Source organism: Kryptolebias marmoratus, linkage group LG17 (genome assembly GCF_001649575.2).
Source record: "Kryptolebias marmoratus isolate JLee-2015 linkage group LG17, ASM164957v2, whole genome shotgun sequence".
In the NCBI taxonomy this organism is placed as follows: Eukaryota; Metazoa; Chordata; class Actinopteri; order Cyprinodontiformes; family Rivulidae; genus Kryptolebias; species Kryptolebias marmoratus.
Window position 1 is genome coordinate 18899784 of NC_051446.1, and position 22401 is coordinate 18922184.

General features: G+C 40.3%; 1 protein-coding gene and 1 long non-coding RNA gene across 14 annotated transcripts in view; one reads left to right on the plus strand and one right to left on the minus strand.

Annotated features, from left to right (window-relative positions):
• Nucleotides 1-18082, plus strand: part of LOC119617847 — a 150866-nt gene extending 132784 nt beyond the window's left edge. For both annotated transcript variants that reach the window (XR_005234268.1, XR_005234269.1), the window contains exons 4-5: nucleotides 11864-12034; nucleotides 17953-18082. This is a non-coding gene — a long non-coding RNA (uncharacterized LOC119617847). The remainder of the gene's footprint in view (nucleotides 1-11863; nucleotides 12035-17952) is intronic.
• LOC108247925 (calcium-activated potassium channel subunit alpha-1) overlaps nucleotides 10065-22401 on the minus strand; it is a 76539-nt gene continuing 64202 nt past the window's right edge. For 6 of the 12 annotated variants that reach the window (XM_017436362.3, XM_017436353.3, XM_017436398.3 and 3 more), the window contains 10 exons: nucleotides 22074-22298; nucleotides 21752-21944; nucleotides 20229-20342; nucleotides 19963-20055; nucleotides 18879-19009; nucleotides 18052-18246; nucleotides 17338-17456; nucleotides 17040-17261; nucleotides 13475-13503; nucleotides 10065-12072 (listed from right to left, as the gene is read on the minus strand). In XM_017436362.3, the coding sequence (XP_017291851.1) occupies nucleotides 11921-12072; nucleotides 13475-13503; nucleotides 17040-17261; nucleotides 17338-17456; nucleotides 18052-18246; nucleotides 18879-19009; nucleotides 19963-20055; nucleotides 20229-20342; nucleotides 21752-21944; nucleotides 22074-22298 (1473 nt within the window). In that variant the 3' untranslated portion in view covers nucleotides 10065-11920. The remainder of the gene's footprint in view (nucleotides 12073-13474; nucleotides 13504-17039; nucleotides 17262-17337; nucleotides 17457-18051; nucleotides 18247-18878; nucleotides 19010-19962; nucleotides 20056-20228; nucleotides 20343-21751; nucleotides 21945-22073; nucleotides 22299-22401) is intronic. The other 6 variants (XM_017436426.3, XM_017436412.3, XM_017436375.3 and 3 more) reach the window with 3 other exon arrangements.

A 22401-nucleotide genomic window follows, 5' to 3' on the forward strand; every position in this document is an offset into this window, starting at 1 on the left:
CTGTAAATCTGCAATCCCCTCATCTGTCTCTTCCTCCCACCATCCCTTTCCTGCACTCCATCTTTCAGGGCTGTAACCTACGGTCTCCAGCTGTGCGGGGAGCCCCGGAGTGTGTTTATGCTGAGCTGCACTTTATCACATGCAGCCGCACAGCTGGCAGCTTCACTCGGAGCGTATTCCAGCCTCCCTGCCCCTGGCACTGCTTTTTTTTTTTTTTTTGTGCTGGTCACATCCCAACACCACTGCTACATGCTGTTGTCTCCCCAGCTGCTGCTCTGCTGGAGAGGGTGGTGTGAACTGTTAATGGCCTGCGGAGTGCAAACACTGGTGCTGCCCACCGCTGCCTCTGGGCAGGCTCACAGCATTGCTTCCAGTGAGAGCACAAAACTAAAACAAATGCCAACATCCACAGTTTTACCAACAGGCTTGTTTTTGTCATGGAGGGTTTAAAGGGATAGTCTACTTATTTTTGAAGTAATGTTCTGTCAAATAGTCATCAGTAGTTAGTGCCTTATCATCCATGACATTAGTCATAGGGGACAGAGTACAAAGAAAGAGGCAAAAGTTTTTGTCCAGCTAGACTGATAGCTAGCTTTGTCTGTCTTCCAATGATGTATTGATCATCAGTGCACCTATCAGCTTTTCTTATCCTGACATTCTGATATAAAATTTTTAAAATCTTGCCCATGTTTGAGGTTTGATAATTAGCTGCTTTCTTTCCTGCTGACCTCTTGTCCCCAGGCAGACAATATGGACAGCATTCCTCCCTCTCTTTTTTTATAGGGTCCCTTGTGTCCTCACAGCCTATCAGGACAGCGAGATCTGTCATGCCCCCCTCTCCCCTCAAAGCATCAAGAGCTGCTGGTGCGGACTCTTATGCAAGGCGACAGCTCCTCACACTTTAGTGTTCAGATCACCTCAAGTAGCACAGATATCGGGAAAAATGAGCACACTTCGCAGCTAGATGGCCAAATGTAGATTGACTTAGCCTGTCCTAAGGCTGCAGTGCTACCCCACCCCCCCCACCCCCATCCTCCTGTCCTGTCAGAGCAGGCCTGCTGGTAACTCTCTGCAGAAGATATGGAAGAGTGTGGAGACACATCAGAGGGAAGAGCTGGCTGCAGACAGGAGGGGGAGACGAAGGGGAGTGAACACTTTGAAGCCATTGGAGGTGATGTCAAGTTTGCTTAGACTCAAGAGTGGTGTTTGAATATGCTGGCTACTAATACAGCACCAGTATCTCTGTCCTCATCTCTGTTTTCTGTCACTATGTACAATCTTGGCTTGTCTCCCCGGCTCCTGACAATGTCCTTTCACATCATGTTATTGCACACTTGGAGCTGCAGTCAGCAAGCCATCACTCAGCTTCTTTGTCTGAAAGTCGGGCCCGTTTTTGCCATTAATTCACTCTTCGCCCCTGGAGAAGCGATGGAGAGTTCACTGTTTCCCTGTCGAAAAGCCATTGACAGTGAAGCTGGAATATCGCCCATGTGCTTGCCTAATGTACCCAAGAATGTAGATACCTGACCAGTAGAATGTGTCATGAACAGAATGAAGACAGCCCTAGATTTCTTTAAAAGCAAAATATTTTTTTAAATGTATACATCAAATTCAAAACACCCTTATAACTTTTCTGCCACAGTCAGATAATATCTGAACTCATTCAACCAACAGTTTTTTTTTGAAGTGGGTTTCTGTGGAAAAGTTAAAAAACGCTATTATTTTACTAGTTGTAGATAGCTTTTTAAAACAAATCTCAGTTTGAAGAAATAGTTTATTTGTATGATGAGATAATAGCTAGTTTGAGTGGGTTCATGCGAAAACTTTGCACAACTTTGCACAAATTGAAGAAACTAATTGAAAAATGTTTTGGGGTATTCGTGAACCGGTCAGGTGTGAATGCCTTAAGGGGTGATGGCCTTTTGGCTCATGGCTAGGGTCAGTGTCTCCTCAGAGTTCAAAGGGTTAAGGCCTTTTGGCTCAGGGCTAGGATTAGGGTATCCTCAGGGTTAAAGGGTTTAGAGCCTTTTGGCCCTTGGCTAGGGTTAGGGTCTTCTCAGGATTGGACTGGTCAGGGCTTTTGGGCCCTGGGCTAGGGTTAGGGTCTCTTCAGGATGGGAGGGGTCAGGGCTTTTTGGCCCTGGGCTAGGGTTAGGGTCTCCTCAGGATTTGACTGGTCAGGGCTTTTTGGCCCAGGGCTAGGGTAAGGGTCTCCTCAGGATGGGAGTGGTCAGGGCTTTTTTGGCCCTGGGCTAGGGTTATTGTCTCCTCAGGGTTTAAGGGGTTAGGGCCTTTTGGCCCTGGGCTAGGGTTAGGGTCTCCTGAGGATGTGAGGGGTCAGGGCTGTTTGGCCCTGGGCTAGGGTTAGGGTCTCCTCAGGATTTGAGGGGTCAGGGCTTTTTGGCCCTGGGCTAGGGTTAGGGTCTCCTCAGGATTTGAGGGGTCAGGGCTTTTTGGCCCTGGGCTAGGGTTAGGGTCTCATCTGGGTTTAGGGGTTAGGGAGTTTTTTGCCCAGGCCTAGGGTTAGGGTCTCCTCTGGATTTGAGGGGTCAGGGCTTTTTGGCCCTGGGCTAGGGTTAGGGTCTCCTCAGGATGTGAGGGGTCAGGGCTTTTTGGTCCTGGGCTAGGGTTAGGGTCTCCTCAGTATTTGACTGTTCAGGGCTTTTTGGTCCTGGGCTAGGGTTAGGGTCTCCTCAGGATGTGTAAGGGCAGGGCTTTTTGGCCCTTGGCAAGGGTAAGGGTCTCCTCAGGATGGGAGGGGTCATGGCTTTTTGGCCCTGGTCTAGGGTTAGGGTCTCCTCAGGATGGGAGGTGTCAGGGCTTTTTGGCCCTGGGCGAGGGTTAGGTTCTCCTCAGGATGTGAGGGGTCAGGGCTTTTTGGCCCTGGGCTAGGGTTAGGGTCTCCTCCTGATTTGAGGGGTCAGGGCTTTTTGGCCCTGGGCTAGGGTTAGGGTCTCCTCCTGATTTGAGGGGTCAGGGCTTTTTGGCCCTGGGCAAGGGTTAGGGTCACTTCAGGATGTGAGGGGTCAGGGCTTTTTGGCCCTGGGCTAGGGTTAGGGTCTCCTCAGGGTTGAAGGGGTCAGGGCTTTTTGGCTCTGGGGTAGGGTTAGGGTCTCCTCAGTATGGGAGGGGTCAGGGCTTTTTGGCCCTGGGCTAGGGTCAGGGTCTCTTCAGGGTTCAAGGGGACAGGGCCTTTTGGCTCAGGCCTAAGGTTAGGGTCTCCTCAGGTTTTTAACTGGAGCTGGCTGCTTGCAGTTGAATCACAAACGACAGATGTTAGTGTAAGGTATGAACAGGGCTTAAATGTTCGCAGTTCAATCCAGTCAAATTACATTCTCTTTCTCCAAACTCAGGTCTTCAGAAGATATGCATAACAGGTAAGATTTGTTTCTAACCTTTCCACAGAACCCCACTTCAAAAGATCTAAACCATCTCTTTAAATAACTCCTGTAAATGTATTTTTCCCCATTCACATCTGGATTTGTTGTTCTTAGTGCGTTTGAGGTCAGCTCACCCTGAAATCTTTCTTGAGAGAAGATTAAAAAAAACAAAGCTTTTATAGCTCTTTTAATCAAAAGTTTATGGTAAAGTCATGGCTCAGTAGGATACTCCCTTTAAAGCTGTCTTTCCCAAGGCAGCCACATGTTTTGAAGGTCAGACTTAAAAAAATGTAATGTTCAACAGAGCAGCTTTACATCACTGCTTATCTGTTTGAGTAATTTATCAATCAAAAAATTATATTTTAGCTTCAGACGCCCTAAAATCAAAACCGAATGAATGAACTTGAGCAGAAATGGTATATTCATTTATGCAATTTCATCCATCTATGAGTTTATTCAGTCAAGTTGTTCACAGGATAAAATCAGCCATCATGCCATGGCTACAAAGCAGTCAGACACAGCCCTCCAGTGTCTTCAGCTGACTCTTCTGGCCCTGTCAAGTCCTCCTTCAATCCGAGAGTCTGAGCAGTCGCGTGGAGGTTGACATGATTGCCTTTAAGCAGCCCTTCTTAGCCAGTGACACACAGCTGCAGCCAGGCACCTCTTCTGACAGTAAGAGCACCATGATGGATTGCCTTGCCAAAACTGCTGATCAAAGGAGGTTAAAGATCAGATGTGTGTCTGGATGCACAAGGCGTGTGCAGATGGCTTTTCCTGTTCAGATATCCAAGTTGTAGGCTCAATTTTTTTTACCTCATGGCTGAATCTAAGAGAGCTGCAGAGCAATTAAGTCAATTTATTACAGGAAATTGCTTGAATAGATATGTAAAAGATGAAAAGAATGTCAAGAATAGTTAGTTTAGAGGTTTCGGCCGAGAACAAGCTTCATGTTTGATACCATGTCTATTTCAGAGCAAATATAAATGCTTCGACCAGCTTTTAAATGCACGTAAAATGCCATCTTTAAGATGAAGGAGGTCTGTGCAGAAAAGAGCAGACATGTAAAAGTTTGTGACATGTGTCACGCTACCATCGAGACACCGCCGCTGATGTAGGTGGAGCTGACAGCATCCCAGCCACTGAAGATGGCTCTGGGACATACCAAGTTTGGTATGTGTCAGCTCTCATTGTTGTCAGGATCCACCCGATGAGAAGTCGGAATACATTAACAGCATCATTAAAAAGGGAATTTCTATGAAAAACTTTAGGTTGAGTGACAGGAAAATGTTCTTGGTGTTTGCCCTGGTTCTTTTTCTAAACACTTTGGCAGGAAAAAAAAATACTATAAACGTTAAGGAAATCAAGTATGCAGCAGTCATTTAAAGTGTGTAGGCAGGGCTGTTGAGAAAATGCTGCTTTTTATAACATCTTTACATGAAGTGGGTGGCTTGAAGGCTTTTCTAAAAGTGAATTTGGATGCTCTGATAAACAGTAGCAGCAATATTGTAAATGAGAACTACCCCAGGCTGAGTTAACTTTATTTTATTTATTTATTTATTTATTTGTAGCTTGGTGGTTGTGTTGTAGTGGAACAAAGTCACTGTGACATTCAAATGCCATAGCTGCTGACATCTGTCTGACAACTTGAATGATGCTCCAGGTCACAGTTTGGGTGGACTCACAGATAATAAATACCAGACCAAGTAAGGGATAGTCGCACCATGACCAGGGAAACTACCGGTGAAGTAGTGCATTTTGCTTGCCGCCTTGCATGCCAATGTTTTAAAGGCGTACGTCAAATAGTCAGTAGTAAATACACATCCAATGATTATTTTTTGGAATTGTAATAAAATTAATCCAATGGTTCTTGAGATATTTTGCAGACGGAGAATGAACACATGTACACATGCAGTTTCTGTACTTTAAACCCCACCTTTCTGGCTGCAGTAGATAAGTTAATATAACTGGATTTTTTAAGTTTCTTGATTCAAGTGGAAATTAAGAAAAGTGAGACATCCTTATCACACAGTCCTGGTTGTTTTTTGGAAACTGTTGAAGGCAACTACGGAGTTGTATTTCTAGGCCAGACTCATGTTAGTGGCATTTATCACTGTGAGGGAAGATGGTATAATTAGCTTGTCAGTCTACTTTAGGCTGAGCTGGCACTGCTTGCAGAGAAGGATGGACTGCGAGCCCAAAGAGCCGACAGCCCGTCGATAATGCTACAATTAATGTCATCAATAATTCCAAATCCAATCATATTAAAAATGTACATCGCACTGTAAAACAGGTTTATGTTTCTCATCATTTTATAACGTGTTTTGTTTGATACAGAACATGCAGCAGAGTTTCTTCACTCCAACATATGGCCGACATCTGGTGAAGCCATAATGTGAGGCATGAAAATCAAAGAGGCCTTGCAGGAGATCTATTTACTGATTTACTCATGTGAACGATGATTCAGCAGCCACTCTTTTGTTTTGTTGCATCTTATTTTTCTGTAGTTTTTTTTTTTTGCAAGCTAACTACTTTACACACCTTGTGCTATTTTAGCAATCATTTATTAAAATGCTCAGCTCGTTCAGGAGATGGGTGCTATGACTTTTGTTTTTGTAGCTTTTATACTTTTTCAAAATACTTATGTTGACTTATATTTTCCCAATAGAAATACATTGAGATCTCTTCCAATCCTTTAAAAACATTCATTTTGAAATCTGCTTTAGTTTACTTGCTTTATTTTTGTCGTCTTTTGGTACCGTTTGTTTCTACTGGTTTGTTCATTTTAGCTAGCATTTTGCTACTTGTAGCTGATTTTCTGCTACTAACCCAACTAAATTCTGCTAATTTTAGCTCGTCTCTTTTTTTTTTTTTTACTTTAACCTAGTCATTTAGCTTTTGGTTTGTGTTTTGCTACTTTTAGCTAGTTTTCTGCTTCTTTTAGTTTTAACAACTCAGTTTCAGCTTCTTCAGCAAATTTCAGAAAAGGCATTCATCAACCAACGTCCATGCTGTGTTTTTGCAGAAAATGCAAATTCCCTAGTTTGTTTTTTGACTAGGAACGTAGAGTTCTCTGCTGAAGCATCCTGTGCCCTAAATGGCCAATACAGAGTTTAAAACTGCCTTTAATCAAAATCATTCTGCCCCTTGTGTAACTCGCTCCTTAAACTGAGTTGCGCTCATGAGGAATGTGAGTAATTTCATGGCAGATGTGGTTAAATATATCAAGTGCTCTTTCTGGGCTTGGACGGGTCAAGCTGACTGTAATATATAGAAAAGTCTGTGATGGCTGAAGGTCGTGTCAACTTCTGCATAATGCATGAATCCTGTAACTCTTTCCAACTCCAATCGTCTCAACCTGAAACCTTGGGAGAAAAATCTTACTAAGTAAATCAACAAGCGTGCTGGCATTTCTATCAACCTGCAGCGAGCGGCTGACAGAAACATGAATCACAGTAAATAATACCTCTCAAACTGGAGATCATTTTCACAGCTTCGGCTGAGAACGGATGTTATGGGATGTTGTCATCTGTTGGCCATTTGTTACTGCTAATTTCTTTATAGACATGCAACAAAGCAGGTGATTATCGCCCGTCGCTGAAAGCAAAATGGTGATTATGTTCTGCCCGTGTCGATGTGTGTACCTGTGTTTATCTGTTGTTAGCCAAATATCTCATGAACCACTGGACGGATTCTGATAAAAACTTTCACAAAGTAATCACTAGTTGTACATCAACAGCTAATTAACTTTTGAAGTCAACCCTATTCAAAATGGCCACTACAGCTAAGTGACATCAGAAAACAAAATGGCTGCAACCCACTAAAGTTTTCAACTTCTGAACTAAACTTTAGTGCACTTGAGAATCATTCTCAACATTTACTCAAAGCACTGACCAATCAAGTAAGATCTGTTAAGACTTTTCAATAAACTATTAAAGTCAGATGTCTGTTAGCAAAATATCTCATGAACTGCTGGACAGATTTTAATAAAACTTTCAGGAAATATTTATCGGGCGTCTATCTATAAATGATTAACATTTGGAGTCGTCCCATTTCAAAACGGCCGCTACAACTAATCGGCGTTAGCCAACACAAAAATACTTATAAGTCAGTTAATTTTACAGATACTGAGTTAAATTTGACGTGGTTGCAGCTGAGTCTTTCATAACAGATATTCTGAGTGCTAACACGTCTTGTTAGATTTCACTGTATCACATGAGATTGCGTAGAACGTCATTTACATGCAAGATTTGACCAAAATGGATGCAACTCAGAAGATGGTCTTAGTTTAAAAGTCTGACATGAAAGGTGACGGGCAATATGCATTCCTTCAAGCAATGCTAAATGAAATGTACTTATCAACATTTACCGATAAAATTTAGCTTAAGCGAAGGTTTTATTTTTTGCGTGGTTTGCATTTGTTTTCTTATGAGCGGTATTCCCCCGCTACTAAACTTAAAAAATATCTACAATAGCTCTGATTTATGCACACACAAAACAAAAGTTGGTTCTTTTGTTTTAGTTCAAATGAAAGGTCAGTTTGCCAACGGTGCCTCGCAGGCAAATCGGATTGCAGTGATTTATTCTTACAGGAGGAATGAAATTCTTATATCTTTTTTTTTCCAATTTGATTTCTGTTTTTTCTAATGCTGAGAGGCATTTGCCTTTCTCTTTGTCTACATATATACAGGTCAAAAAAAAGTAAGAGGAACAAATGAAGTCATAGTGCCAGAAATGTTAAGTTTTGCTCAATTTAAATCCGACACAGTGCTGAGAATCTTTAGTTTGTTTTAGATTCTGCGTCTGAGCTCCCCTGCCCTCCTTCATTTCTGTATCAAAGGGGAAACTAATGCAAAATGTATATGGCTCTTGGCACAGAAGCTGATGGTGCAGCTCAGTACGGGAAGATATGTGCTAAAAGCTCGGAACATCTGTGTAAACACATGGCTTTTTTCCAGCCATGTAGACAATGTTATCGTAGCCTTGAGATAGATGTCCAAGGCAATACACCATGCCCTGTGGCCATGCTGGAAATGACTTTCAACATCTGAAAACCACTGAGCTTCAAGCAAATATCCACTTTTAATATTCCAGCTTGGCTGCAAAGCATAGAAGAGTTCATGGTTTTTATTTAACTCTTCTCTAAGTTTGAATTTTTTCATTGATTGCAGCAAAGCAGATTATGGAGGTTCTTTTTTTACGTATTGTTCATAAATTCAAAGTACTTTTCTATCAGGGTTAAGAAAGGCAGAAGCAAACAGAACAACAAACCAAGAACCCTCTGCCTTTGTTGTTCTTTAATTCTGTTAATAGCCCAAGGTAAAGATTTATCTGCTCTTGTCAATTTACCTCAGCTTCAATATAAAGCACCAAGGTCACTTTTCCTCGCCTGGCCCACAGGATTAAATTGTCATGTCCCTCTAATAGGCAGCACAGGGAATCATTAGTCCAGCTCAGCTGCCTGACTGATAGGCATTTCAGTCCAATCATGGGAGTGTGCCGCTACAGGCCAGCCAGTATTGACACTGTGTCAGGACTGAGAGGGGACGCCTTAATCAGCCGGGACACTCTCAGCATTGATTTGACAAGCTGCTGTAATGACCCCCTTGTTTTGGTAAAGGATCACTGTTTATCCAGGCTGGCATTGATGCACTTGGAGTGCTGCATTGTCATGGAAACTATTATCACTCGTGACGCTCGGCAGGAGTCGTCTTCAGGGGCGACTGTGCATTTCTGCGTTGCTTTGTGCGTGCTGAGATTAGTTTTGAGCTAATATACAGATTCAGAAATGGATTGGCCAAAATCCAAACATGCATGCACTTATCTCTGACTCAGATTGTTGTAACTGAGCAGCATGAACGTGTTTTAATAGATTTAGAGGATTCTCCGAAAGAACACATTATTTGTGCATAGTTTTGTGGAAAATTATTGTGATCACAAAAGCAAGAACACAAGATTTTGTTAAATGAGAACTGTTGAATCTAAATATTACCCAGTGTCTTATCTAACCCTTCAAAAATCTCAGGTTTAATAGTAAAAAAAACGAGATATACCTTTTACTAACTAGGATATATATGGATTTACAAACTTTAGTGAGAATATTTATCTCCAAAATGTTTTGGAGGCTTAGAACAAACTGATGCTTATTGATAATATTAAGTATAATTCAAACCTGGTTGATAATTACTGTAAAATAACAAGACATATGCCACCTTTATTTGAAATATGATATTCATAATTATACATTGTGAATTACTGCATATAACCTAGCTGTAAAAAAAACCACTTGTGTCCTACATAGCTGATAGATGCAGTAATCTGAGCATTTTTAGAGTGATGGCTACATGTTTGTTTACTAAGAGGAGGTGACACCGCCGCTGGCAGCAGGATCAGGAAAATCAGCGGCCTCTCTGGGAGGTGTTAGACTGTAAATATTATTGGCATGCTGACAGTCTCCCACAATGCCGTGGTGTGTAAAATCGTTAACAAGCAACATAATGGGCTCTCTCTTTCCCCAAGGTGTGAATGTGAATGGAGTGTTTTTATCAGCCATTATCCAGAGAGGTGTCATTTGATCGGTTTGGAAAACAGAAACAGCTTTTTATGGTCCTTTTTTTTTCAAGAGACAGAAGTGTTAAAGATGAGTGAGTTCTGGTTCATATATAAATCAGCTGCACAGACATGTTGTAGAACACAATACATCTGCTTTTAATTTGTGAAAATACAAAATGAAATCATGTACAGTTTTTGTACAGGGCTATTTTTACAAGACAATAAACTGCATTTATTATGTGTAATGAAAGATATAACCTTAGGACTGCCATTGGTGTTGACAAGTCGTGCTAAAAAAAAAAAAAACCTGCACAAAATGATAGAAATTATTCTGCAATGCTGAATGTCTCAACGCCACAGTTACTGTCAAACAAGAACACACTACAAAGAAATACTTTACATTAATCTTTACAGATTTACATCAAATGCATTGCTTTTTAAATGGTAGTGGAAAAAGTCAGTTTTAAGACATCTGGAAATTATTCACCACAGTTGTGGTTGGAAAGCTAAACTAGAAGCCCCTTTTCGCAGCAGTGGGTCTTCCTCGAGTCCTCCGTTGGCTTCAGCACTGCCTGGCACATTACTGGCACCGAGATGGACAGCTTGGATGTTGTCTGTGCCAGCAAAAAATGTCACAACAGGGTTTGTTTAAAAAATTTTTTTTTAAAAATACATCGAACACAAATCCTAGACTGGGCTGTGATGCATCATCTGTGGATTTAGAATGTCGTGGACTAATGTTGTTTTTCATCTTTCCGTCCCACTCATTGATCCTGAAGTAAAGTGACAACAGTGCCAATATAGCTATATTTCATTATTTATATAAGACATGATTCATACCAATGACACTCTGTATTCTGTGCATCCAGATTAAACCACACCGCTATATAATCTAGAAATAAATAGTTTTATGGATATACAAGATAAGATATCATTCATTAAGGTGCTGTCTGAACACGTGAAAATCGATTTTATGATAGAGCTGTTTGTCATGTATCTACAAAATGCAGCAATTATGGCATTAAGATTGGTCATGGAGTACATTCAAGTTGCCTCATGCCCTCCAAGACAATCCTGTGTCAGGCAGTGCTTACAGCCAAGGGAGGACTTAAAGATGCCCACTTCATGCGATATGTGGCTTTCACGTTTAACTTGCCTACAGACTTTAAAATATTGCGCCACGCTTTGCCGTAGCAGCTGGCTTCAGTGTTTTTATGAAAATCGATAGCTCTTATGTTGTAATGGTGGGGACGAGTGAGATCGTCAACAAAACAGCTCTATCATAAATGGCAAAACAATCTTCATCTTTGGAGAGACATTTCTGGGAGTCTGGTGATTGGAACAACAACAAAAAAAAACAAGCATTTATAAATTTTAAAAGGCAAAGATAAGACATGTATATGGATAGAGATAAGGCTGGAGCCAAATGCCATTTAAATATGGACGCTGGCCATCATAACTGTCACAAATGTTGTGAATTAGCTCAAAATGGCAAAGACATCACTGAGTCAGTCACTAACAATGCCATTCTGCTGGGGTGGGGGTGGGGTTGCAGCTGTAAAATACACAAACTGTACAGAATAAGTCAACAACACTGAGTGACTTCAATGCAGTGGTTGTTCATAGACAGCTAAAAAGGCGACTTTAACAGTTTGAAGTATGGTAATAGTGATAATAATATCTGGTAGTCTTTTTTTGTTTTTCTTTAACATTATTTTTTTCAGGTGCCCATCAATCCCCCGCCAAAAAAAAAAAAGTTATAGATTCTGGTCACTTTTACAAAATCATTGTGCAAACTAATTGCTGATCGGTAGCAACACTTGACTGTGATTGCCATCATGTTTTGAAATCAGCTCATATGAAGTCGCTGCTGAAGTGAAAGAAGAAAGCAGTTATTGTATCGTCTAACGGGAGCTGATGATTTATGTTTGCAGATGGGATGTCCCAAGTTCCAGTCTGACAACCTCTCTGGGAGTCCAGGCGTCCAGCTGTCAGCACTCGTCCTCCGCTTCTCTGATGGGCTGAATCAAGCTGCTTGTGGATTTATTCTGACTGACTTGGTTGACGGCGAGAGTATTCACAGGATTGATCTGCAGGGTCCTCAGGTGGGTTTTCTCTGGCTCATCTATAAACCATGTCTTTTCTGAGAAACAGCCAAAATCATACAGAGACATCAGACGGTTAATGCTACATGATTGCAGTGTCATCAAATTGTTTTTGGTTTTTTTCTATTTTACGTGCACACGCATCATTGAGTGGATGTTGTACATAAAGGAATTTCTTTAACTTGATGGAGTAAAGATAAATTCTAATAGGTGGGATTTAAGTGGCAGGTAGACATAACTAAATATCCCAGCTCTCACAGCTGAAATGTACGGTGCAAAAGTTGAAACAATCTTCATTTCTTAAATAGTTTGCTTTTGAACAGCCAGACTTTCTTGCAACTTTTTAAAGTGATCCTGATCAGAAGTTCTTCAGGCTCGGGATGCTTTTTTACTTATTTTCTGTCCAGTCCTTGTATGTGACCAACATATTGTGCAGTGAGTGCTTAAAAAATTACAAAAATTAAATAAGTGAGAGACACAAAAAGAAGAAACAGGAAAAAAAATCCAACAACCTGAGAAATGCATAAACCTTCATCTGATCATTTACTGTATCTCAAGTTTGCAGCTTATAGCTCTTTAAGAATCACCTTAAGGGTGCTAAAATATTTTTGTGTATTTTTCATAAATTCAACTAAAAGAAGGAATTACATCTTTGTGACGGACTTCTAATAACAAAGTGCCTAAAGATCCAGTTTTAAACCAGTTGTGCGTGATTAAAACACTTGTTTATTACTTGAATTTAGGAGCTTTTGGTAATTCAAAGTTTTCAAACATTTCTCTGACAATGGTTATCATTTAAAAAGCAGCCAAAATCCAAAAAAAAAAGCCTGAAGAGTGGTTATACATGATTACTTTAAAATATTACAAGAGAATCTGTCTCTTTGGAAACAAAATATAAAGAAATTAAGGTTGACTCGGGACTTTTGCACTGTATTGTCATATAAATTATATTACAAGTGGAACATGCTGTTTTGTGCAGGCATGCACATTATCAATTTAATGTTTATTTTCTTACTTTACTCTCACTTAGTAGTATAGTACTTTACACCTCTGTATATTTTGGGGGGTTTATGAGGAGCATCAAGCTTTTGATTTAATGCAGCTTTCTTTTTCCAAAGAAAGAAGTGAATGGTCTGGTGTTGTATACCACTGGTGACATCCATGGTCATGCGTTTTCTTCACTTAGAAATAAGGCTGTGGCGGTACAATGTCTGCAGATAACTGTCAGGTATCAAATGATATGGATTAAAGTGAAATAGCATCAGAACATTGAGTTGCAAACACACATTCTGCAGTCAAACCTACAGTGAGATGTGCTGCACAGGTTAGAACCATGCAGTCAAACCTGCTGTGCTTCCATTCAGAGGGCAAAATGTCAGCAAGTACACGACCGTGCTCAGTGCATTATTGAACATCATGCATAATCACTTAATTCCATACCTTGCCCCACTCTATTGATCCTTGTTGCACTTCAGAAAAAGAAAGTAGTACACTACATGTAAGCTAAATGGGAAATGTGACCATTAATAACAAAAACTGCACAGCATGATGATGAGAAGGAGAAATATATGCACCACGTCATTGCATATGAAATGTAGAGTAGGTTAAACAGCAGGTTGTGGTAAAAATAAACTAAAATGGAAGTGTTATTCTTATGAATCTAGCTACTGAAGGAGCAGCTGTAATGTTTTCATGGCTATGCTAAAGCAGCTCGAAGGATGATGTCCCTGTTTAGGATGGATTCTAAAACCCAGAGAAGCATGCAGCTAATGTATCAAATGCGCCATAGATTCTACGCATCAGTTTATTAGATGTTATTTAAATTGTGACATCTAAACAAATGAGCATTAAGCAGATTATTAACCATAAAAAGATGGTGGTGGTCATTCAGCAGCTGTGACTTGTGAGTTTTATTTGTAATGAAAAGAGAGTAAAAGAACGTGCTTATAGTCTGCATACCTCTGCCATTTCTGAGTTTAAAAAATAAAATGCTGAGGCATTTATAATCAAGACAAACCAGTCAAGACTAGAAAAACACCAGTCAGAAGACAACAGAAGAGACTTGAAATAAATATTTGTTTGTGGGCAGAAACTGATGCATAGATGTTTATAGTTTAAAACACCATTTAAAAAATACTTTGAATAGGTGAATAAGTGGGAAATGAGTCATTTTATTGATGTCACGAGCTCAAGAAAAAGCAGGGCAGATGTAGAGTATAGTGAGTGGGACAGAGACCCCCCTCATGTAAAATAACTAATGGTGGCCATTTAATTTAGTCATGTTGCTGCTTTACAAACCAGTCAGACTTGAATTGGTTCTGAGAGTTGCCCAGGGTTAATAGGTGCTAAGTATCTCTGCTGACACCCATAAACCTACAGCTGAGGATTTCTGAGTTTCTCCAAACATTAAAGTTTAGAGTTTCTTCTCTTTACAGCCCCATTTTACAGAGACAGGTGTTCTGCGACAGCCAGTTTCCAGAATTTATAGTCACTATTTGGGTCTGAAATTGGAACAATTAGATGAGGTTGTTTGGAGAAACACTTGTCTGATTCAAACTTCTGTACTGGTATTTTATTGAACTTGAATGCCTCATAAAAGACTGGCCACAAGCAAACAACCTCATGTGCAATAAAGGATATTCAGACCAACTAAATGTCCCTCTAAAGCAAAAACCATCCCAGATGAGTGCAAATAGAAGCTAAATCAAGACCAAACTGAGCCTTTAGAGCTGGTAGGTTTGTCCATCTTGTGAAAAGCAGGCCGGTGTCTTTGTCTTTGCTGGATGCCCTTTTAGCTGAAGAACATGATGGTCCTGTTGGTTATTTTATCTGTATATGCAAAAATATTAGAGAATAATATACTGTGTTCCATTTACCTCTGAAGTCAGAACTTGAAAAGCCAGCAAGATTTGTTAATTGTTGTGGTCAGTGACTAAGATACCTGTAAATTAGCGATACAAGCCAATGACAAAGCATTTCTCTGCATTTTTATGAAGTCAAATGTCGTAGCAACATGTTTAATGGTAAAGGTTGGACAATGCAGTGTGCAACTGTTTTAATGACACAAACAAAGTACTAGATTTCTGAAGCTACCATTACATTTCATGTGTGAGGTAGTTATGTTGGGTTTCAAGGTTGGGGCAGATGGCAAACCACTGTCTTTCCAACTCTGAATTCCCATATCAGAAGGTGTTCCAGTTGATTTTTTCCTACTTGCACTTCTGAAATTCAAACTTCAGAGTACAAATAGAATGTAGCAAGTTGGACCCCCTTTTGCCTTCAGAACTACCTTCATTTTTTTGTGGAATAGATTCAATAGTGTGTTACAAACATTGCTCAGAGATTTTAGTCCATATTAACATAGAAACCAGCATTTTCTGTGGATTTTTCAGCTGAACATTAATGATGCAAATCTCCTATTGCACCACATCAAAAGTGCTTGATTAGATTGAGAGTTGGTGACTGTGGAGGCCGTTTGAGTTCAGTGAATCGAGACTTATCAGACCAGGCAAAGTTTTCCAATTTTGGTGAGGCTGTGTGAATAGTAGCCTCTGATTTCTGTTCTTAGCTGACAGGACTTGCACCCAGTGGGCCGATGCTGCTATGGCCCATCTGGTTTGGTGTGTTCAGAGGTGGTATTCTGTATACCTTGGTTGTAATGAGTGGTTCTATGAGCTAGTGGATCATTCTCTGTAAACACTAGAGATGGTTGTGTGTGAAGATTCCGGTAGATCAGCAGTTTTTGAAATAGTTGGACCAATCATGCCACATTCAATGTCACTTAAATCCCCTTATTTCTCCATTCTGATGCTCCCATGTGATCGGGCCATTTACCAGATGCCTGAATGATGAGACTGTTGACCAACAATGGGTTTTTTTTGATAGTGTGTCCTGCATTTGACTAATTTGTTGAACTATGGCTGTCAATCCCCTTCACCTAAATTATTGTGTGTGTTGGGAATAGTTTCTTGGACAAGATTGAATGATCATCTCCAGATACGAACCTAGCTCCTTGTCATTGTAATGATCTTAATTAGGCTTCAGATGGCTTTATAAATGTGTTACCTCACTGCTAACAGGTAATGACAGCCTGTGCACCATCATCAGAAACCGTTAACAAACAAGCACTTTCTATGTGTATTGTTTTTTTTCAAAAATAAATTTGCGTTGGTTCTGTCGCCACAGATTTTCCACTTAAGACAGTTATAGCTGGACACTGAAGTATTTGCAAATATCGATCGGTTTAGTTTAACTCTACCTGACGTCTTCATGTATTTTGCTTGGGACAACCCTAATAACAAAATCATTCACTAAACTTTAAGAAACTGGAAAAAAAGATGTAAAAACAATTACAATTTAGTTGTGACTTTATTAAGAATTGTAACATCATTTTTTTGCAAAATATGTTGACAAGTAATTTTAAGTTTTAAAAAAAAGGTATTGGGGAAAGGCTGTGCAATATTTAGTTGACATATTCATTCATAAGTGCAGTTCAAGTACAATAAAGGTTCAGGTGGAAAAAGTCTTAAGGAAGACAGGATTTAACACAAAATTGTAGTAAAGCTGAAGGTACCTAAATATTTGTTCATTCAGAAATTGCACAATTAGGACATCACAAAATAATGTTTTGAAGGAGGTGGCTCTGTCTGTGCAGATAAGGCCACTGTTATAATAAGAAATGATAGTGGCTAATTATACACAGGGTTTACATGTGGACTTGATAGAAATGTGTTAAAGATTTTAGGTCCATTTCCATTGTATGGTGGTTTCTTACTCTGACTCCTGTTCAAGAGGGGGGAAAACTCTAAATACATCATTGTTGTTTTCTTAAATGCAAACAAAGATGTACAAGTGACAAAAACATGCACATCCAGACAAACATACATCAACGACGAGATGTGGTATAGTCTGAACCCTGAAAAAAAAAAGAGACACACAGGACAAGACTGCTGGCAGGCACTGTTCACAGACACGAACAGGCAGAGAGCTTTAGAGGGGCACATACTTTTGTTTGTCTCGCGAGTCCCTGCTTTTGGTGCGATTGGTTCGGTTTGCAGTTGTGATAGAATGGACAGAGGAGCTCTTTTTGCTCGAAGAATGTGACGAATGAGATGAGTGCGAAAGGCTGGTCCGAGACTGGCCGGCGTTGTGATCGAACTGCATCAGGCAGAATATCAGGTCAGAGGGCACCAGCTCGAATGCATACGGTGGATTCGTTATGACATACCTGAAAGAGAAACATATCAGATGTGAGGCGTGTAAATATCAGTTCTGAGAATGTAAGAGCCCGGACCCCTACTCACCGTTTGGTACATTGGCTTTGTGTGTTTAGATGTGCGTCTCGCAATCGATAAATGCCAAAACACAACATGTTATATGTTTTCAGGGCTTTGCAAAACAGGTCACCATAACAGCCACCATCCTGCAAAAGACAATAAAAAACGGACCACCGCCAGTTAGAGAACTGTGTTTTTAGTCCCTCCTCATGTCCTGCTGCCCCTTCAGAATATGCCAAGTCCAGACAGGAAACTCAACATTTCTTTAGATTTTTGTAATATGTATTTGTACTCCAAATCCATGAATCCCACTTAATGTAGAGTAATGAGTAGAATCTGTGGGCTGGGACCCTGTAGAGAGGTTTCTGTTCAGGTTATCTGAAGGGGATGAAGGAAGTACACAAATCCAAACTGACCACTTAGACAACATGGCATAGAGATACAAATCGAATTTTAGCAGCTGTCTAAACATGATTTTAGCCAATTCTAAATCATCCTTTTTTAAAGATTTATCAAATTGTTATATTAATATAAATTGCTAGGAGCTAGATTTTGTTTACATTTGTTTGTGATATGTTGTACAGATGCATGACTATGAAATAACACAACTAAGATATAAACAATTCCTGTTTTGTATCTCAGTGAAACAACATAAGAAACCCTAAAAGACTGAAGGCAGCTTCCATAATACAAGACGACAAAGATGGCCTCGGCAGTCGACTAACAAGACCGCTCACTTACCCCGAGGTCAGCAAAGGGCCCGTCGTACAAGGCCAGCTGTGCCACGCGACACCTGTCCCTGTTCGCCAGGGTCTGTGGCGTGCTGTAGCCGCCACGTAATGCATTCTCCTCAGCCAGCAGCCCCTCGAGCTCCGGTGTCGCCCCACCTGTTACCAACGTCCGGATCAAGGTGAGGATATTATCATTGAAGTATGTCTGAAGAAATGAAGTTGGAGAGGATACATCCTTGAGCAAATGCCACCAAAATTATAAATGAACTTTCTCAAAGACTACCATCGTACACAGTGTTCCTCACACTCAGAGCATCAGTATTTTCACCAGGATATTTTTTCCAATCAATTACTAGAAAAGTATTCCCTCCTATTGTACTGTGGGCTGTAAATGTTACCTTTCTAATTCCTTCCAGTTACTGGTTTGTTGATTTTAACAAGGGGAAATGTCTGCCCTTTTCTTTGCACTGCTGTACCCCTTCTCCCCATGCTTGTGCTTCAAAGTGACATCTCCCTTGGCTGCTGACAGCACTATTGACTAAGATGATGGATGAGGGCTGTCCATTAGGTAGCATTACCTTTGTCTACATTGGAGCACAGTTGAAGGCAGCTTTGTTCTTAGCTCACTCAAACTGAAAGGCAGACAAATGAAGCCATAATGACCACTACAAGTTCCAGCCTTGTCATTTATGGTTTTAACTACTTTTTTTTCTTTCAGCTGTGGTGGAGGTACTCTATCTTTTTAAATCCAAACATAACATGTCTCTGCATATTTCAGGTTTCTCCCTTTTGTTATCCTGATGGATTTGTTTGTTAGCCAAAGCGTTTCTGACTTACCGCGCTCATTAAGGAGTCCAGCACACTGACTGCAAATGCAGTTCCACAGGCAAAAGGCTGAGTGAGGTATAACTCCGTATCTGGGTCGTCGTCGTCGTCTTGGTCCAGGAACTGAACATTGGAGTCATTAACTGTTGGAGAAAACATACATTTCATGAATTATTCAAATTTTGCTTGTTTGCTCACTGCTCACAAAAAAACAGTTCTTATGGAACTGGTTTGGTTTTAAACAAGCATGGATCAAGCAAAGTACTTTATTTGCATGAAAAGGAGGACACAAAATACAGTGGTTGTGCACAACAGGCAGAAGCTGCAGATATGGACTGTATTTGTGAATATGCACTAAATTTATTTGCTACAGATTTGAACAAATTTTCCTTATTTAACTGAAACGACTGTTTGGTATTTGCATTCAACAAACTTGCCTCTGCCACATTCCATATCCAGGCAATTCATGCACATTCATGACACCATGCATATTGTCAAAGTTCCAGGCCTTAAATTCAAAGCCCTCCTAAGGTCAGAATCAGTAAAACCAATATGCCATTGTTTGTCTTGTAAAGCCATGACAGAACTTCCAATTACTCGTACTTGCATGTCAGGTCAAATGAAAGTAACTTATTGCTCCAGAACCTTCTTTAAAGATGTCTTTGAGCACAAAAACACATGCAGTAGCTGGAAGAGTGTAATGATGTAAAATTTAGTTGAAGAACTGTTCCTTCTCTGAGGACAGAAATAAATGCCACTCATATCGACAGAGCCAAGATGAAAGGAGGGCACGGGCCAGAGAATGTGATCCGACAGAAGATGCTACAAAAACTGCTACAAAAACAGCCACAAGGACTTCTGAGGGATCAAAGGCCCTGGAATTCTTAGAAAAATAAAAGGCAGAAATTTTGCTTTGAGATAAAGGGGGCCAAAACAAGACAGGCAATTTCAACCAGAACCAAGGGTAGAAAATGTGCTCAAAGTGATGCCATGGGAATGGACTGAGCCTCTTGTGCAGCGAGAAAAATCAAAAGAAAGCTGATATGGAGGCAGCAGCAGTTACAACACTGCAGCACAGGACACAGGCACTTCTTACCCAGCTCAGTTATCATTTGTATGCTGGTCCCACTGCTTTTATCCTGACTGAATGAAATCACAGGCACTTTTTTGCCTTGCTTTGCTAATGGTGCTAGACAAGTGTTGAGGAGAAACAGTTACTGGAACATGTCAACAAAGGCAAAACATACAGAAAAGCTCCACTTTTAGTTCTGTTAACCACACACTGTTAGTCTCTATGGCTACAAAAGTTAGATTACAAAAACACATCAATCATCTCAGACAAATGTATAACAGCAGTCATACCTAGTTCAGTTATGATGGGAATATTCGCTCCAGTAGTGACGGAGGTCTGCCTTACTAACCCATGGACTGGGCTGTTCTCAGGAGAGGATTTATCCATCCCTGGTGGTGTGAAGCCTTAATGGACACATGTATAACATGTTAATGCAATATTCAGTACTTCATCAGAGGATCCAATCAAGCGTATCAGAAGAAATAATACACTGGGGCTATTTCATCCTTTCCCAGCCACTGGTAAACTTGCTGAGTGCAATGTTGTTGTATTCTTGTAAGAGACCAATATTAGTCCGTATATAATAGATGTGACACATGGCTCATTTTGTTTCCCTTCGACTGTGTGTGCATGTGGACAGAAACCTTTTATACACATGCAAAAAAAAACATGGAGCATGTGCAGCCATGTAAGAGAAAATAAATGATGCAAGATTGAATTCAAATTGACTTGACATTTCTTGCTTTCTTCAGACTGACAAGTAAGCACATTAAATCAGTGATGTTGTATGTATTATACATGTGCCATGTTTTGACATCCATCACTTACTGCTGACTAAGGCAAATGTGAGGTCATACATGTATTAGAAGAATAATGAAATTGGCAGGGATTTTTCCCCCCCTCTTTTTGGGTCAAAAGGTTTCCAAAAGCATTTCTTTTAATGCTAAATTACCACATTATTGAGAACCCTCTTCAGTTGTCATGTAGAAAGCTCCAACATACAATATTGATAAGTTAAAAAGATATTTTTGAAATAACAGACGTTTTATGGCAGAAATATCTTTAAAAAGACAGGACAGGTGCAACAAAAGGCTGCTAAAGTATATAGGACAAATCATCATCAGTGCTGAACAATATATGCTCCTAATTAGTCTTTTTTGGTAAGGCTTTGCATGTTTCAACAAGACAATGCATAAATAAAATGCATGGTTACATAGTAGGAAAGTCCAGGTGCTGGACTGACCTGCCTGAAGTGAAGGCTTCTTATTAATTGAAAACATTTGGCTCATCAATAAACAAAACAATGACCAAGGACTGCTGAACAGCAAAATCATATAGACAAAACCACCATTAAGATCCTTGATGTTTGTAGACTGTTAAAAGAAGGAATGCTTTACAGCGGTAAAGGTTCCAATCTTTATTAACTTGTTTTTCTTCCTAAAAATGTAAAGTTTTTTAGTTTAAACATCTGATGTGTTTGCCATGTTCCATTAAGAATAAAATATGGATTTATAAGATTTGCATATTATTGCATTCTCCACATCTCAACGTTTTTGGAATTGAGGTTTTAAGTACAGTTGCTGAAACAAAAAATTGTACAAGGGAAGATTTTGTGCCAATGCTATGCGTGTTCCCACCAATGAGGTTTGGAAAGTAACCAGTTGTTACAGTAACCTGAGGAATAGTCAGTAAGGTTTACTGTCAACTGCAGCAACAACAGGTCAGCCATGCAGCACGCAGTGAGGAATATTTTCTGTGCCAGGGCCTTGTCCCTCCTGGGCAATGCATTGAACTATGATAGGGTGCTCCTTACCTTGAGAATTGGCCTGCAAGACCCCAATGCTGTCGTCAAACTGCATGGATTTGATGTTGAGCGACGCCAAGATGCATTCTTTGTCCTGTAGCGATGCATCATCAATATTGTTCTGATTGGCTGACAGGATGACACACATGTCGCAGAGGTTTATGTTGACAGCCCTCAGATCTGCCCTGCTCAGCGGTGTACCCTTTGTGAAGAAGAGGAACAAATTTATCTCACCTACTGTATGTCAGCCAAGATATGAAGAGTTTTCAGTAAACACTAATTGTGTTAATGAGATATATAGATGTTTGAAATGACAGTTTGTTTTACTCACCGGCAGAATGGATACTTTTGGAAAATTGTGTAGAGTTTCCCACTCTCTCTTCAGATACTCGAGGGAACCGACAAACACAATGTGCTTCAGCTCATGGTAGTGAAAGTTGCTTGCTCTCAGAGGCATTACAAAGTTACGGAGACCAATCAGCGCCGATTTTATGTCTCCAAATATGCACACAACCACGTGTCCACTCAGAACAGTCATGGCCGCTTCACTTCGGGTCTGAAAGGGAAAGAATAGGCTGAAAAAAAATGGCATTCGTGACAGGAATTTAGCATAAACGAGCTTGCGACCAAATGTTTGTGCTTTCGCTTTTCCCATGCAG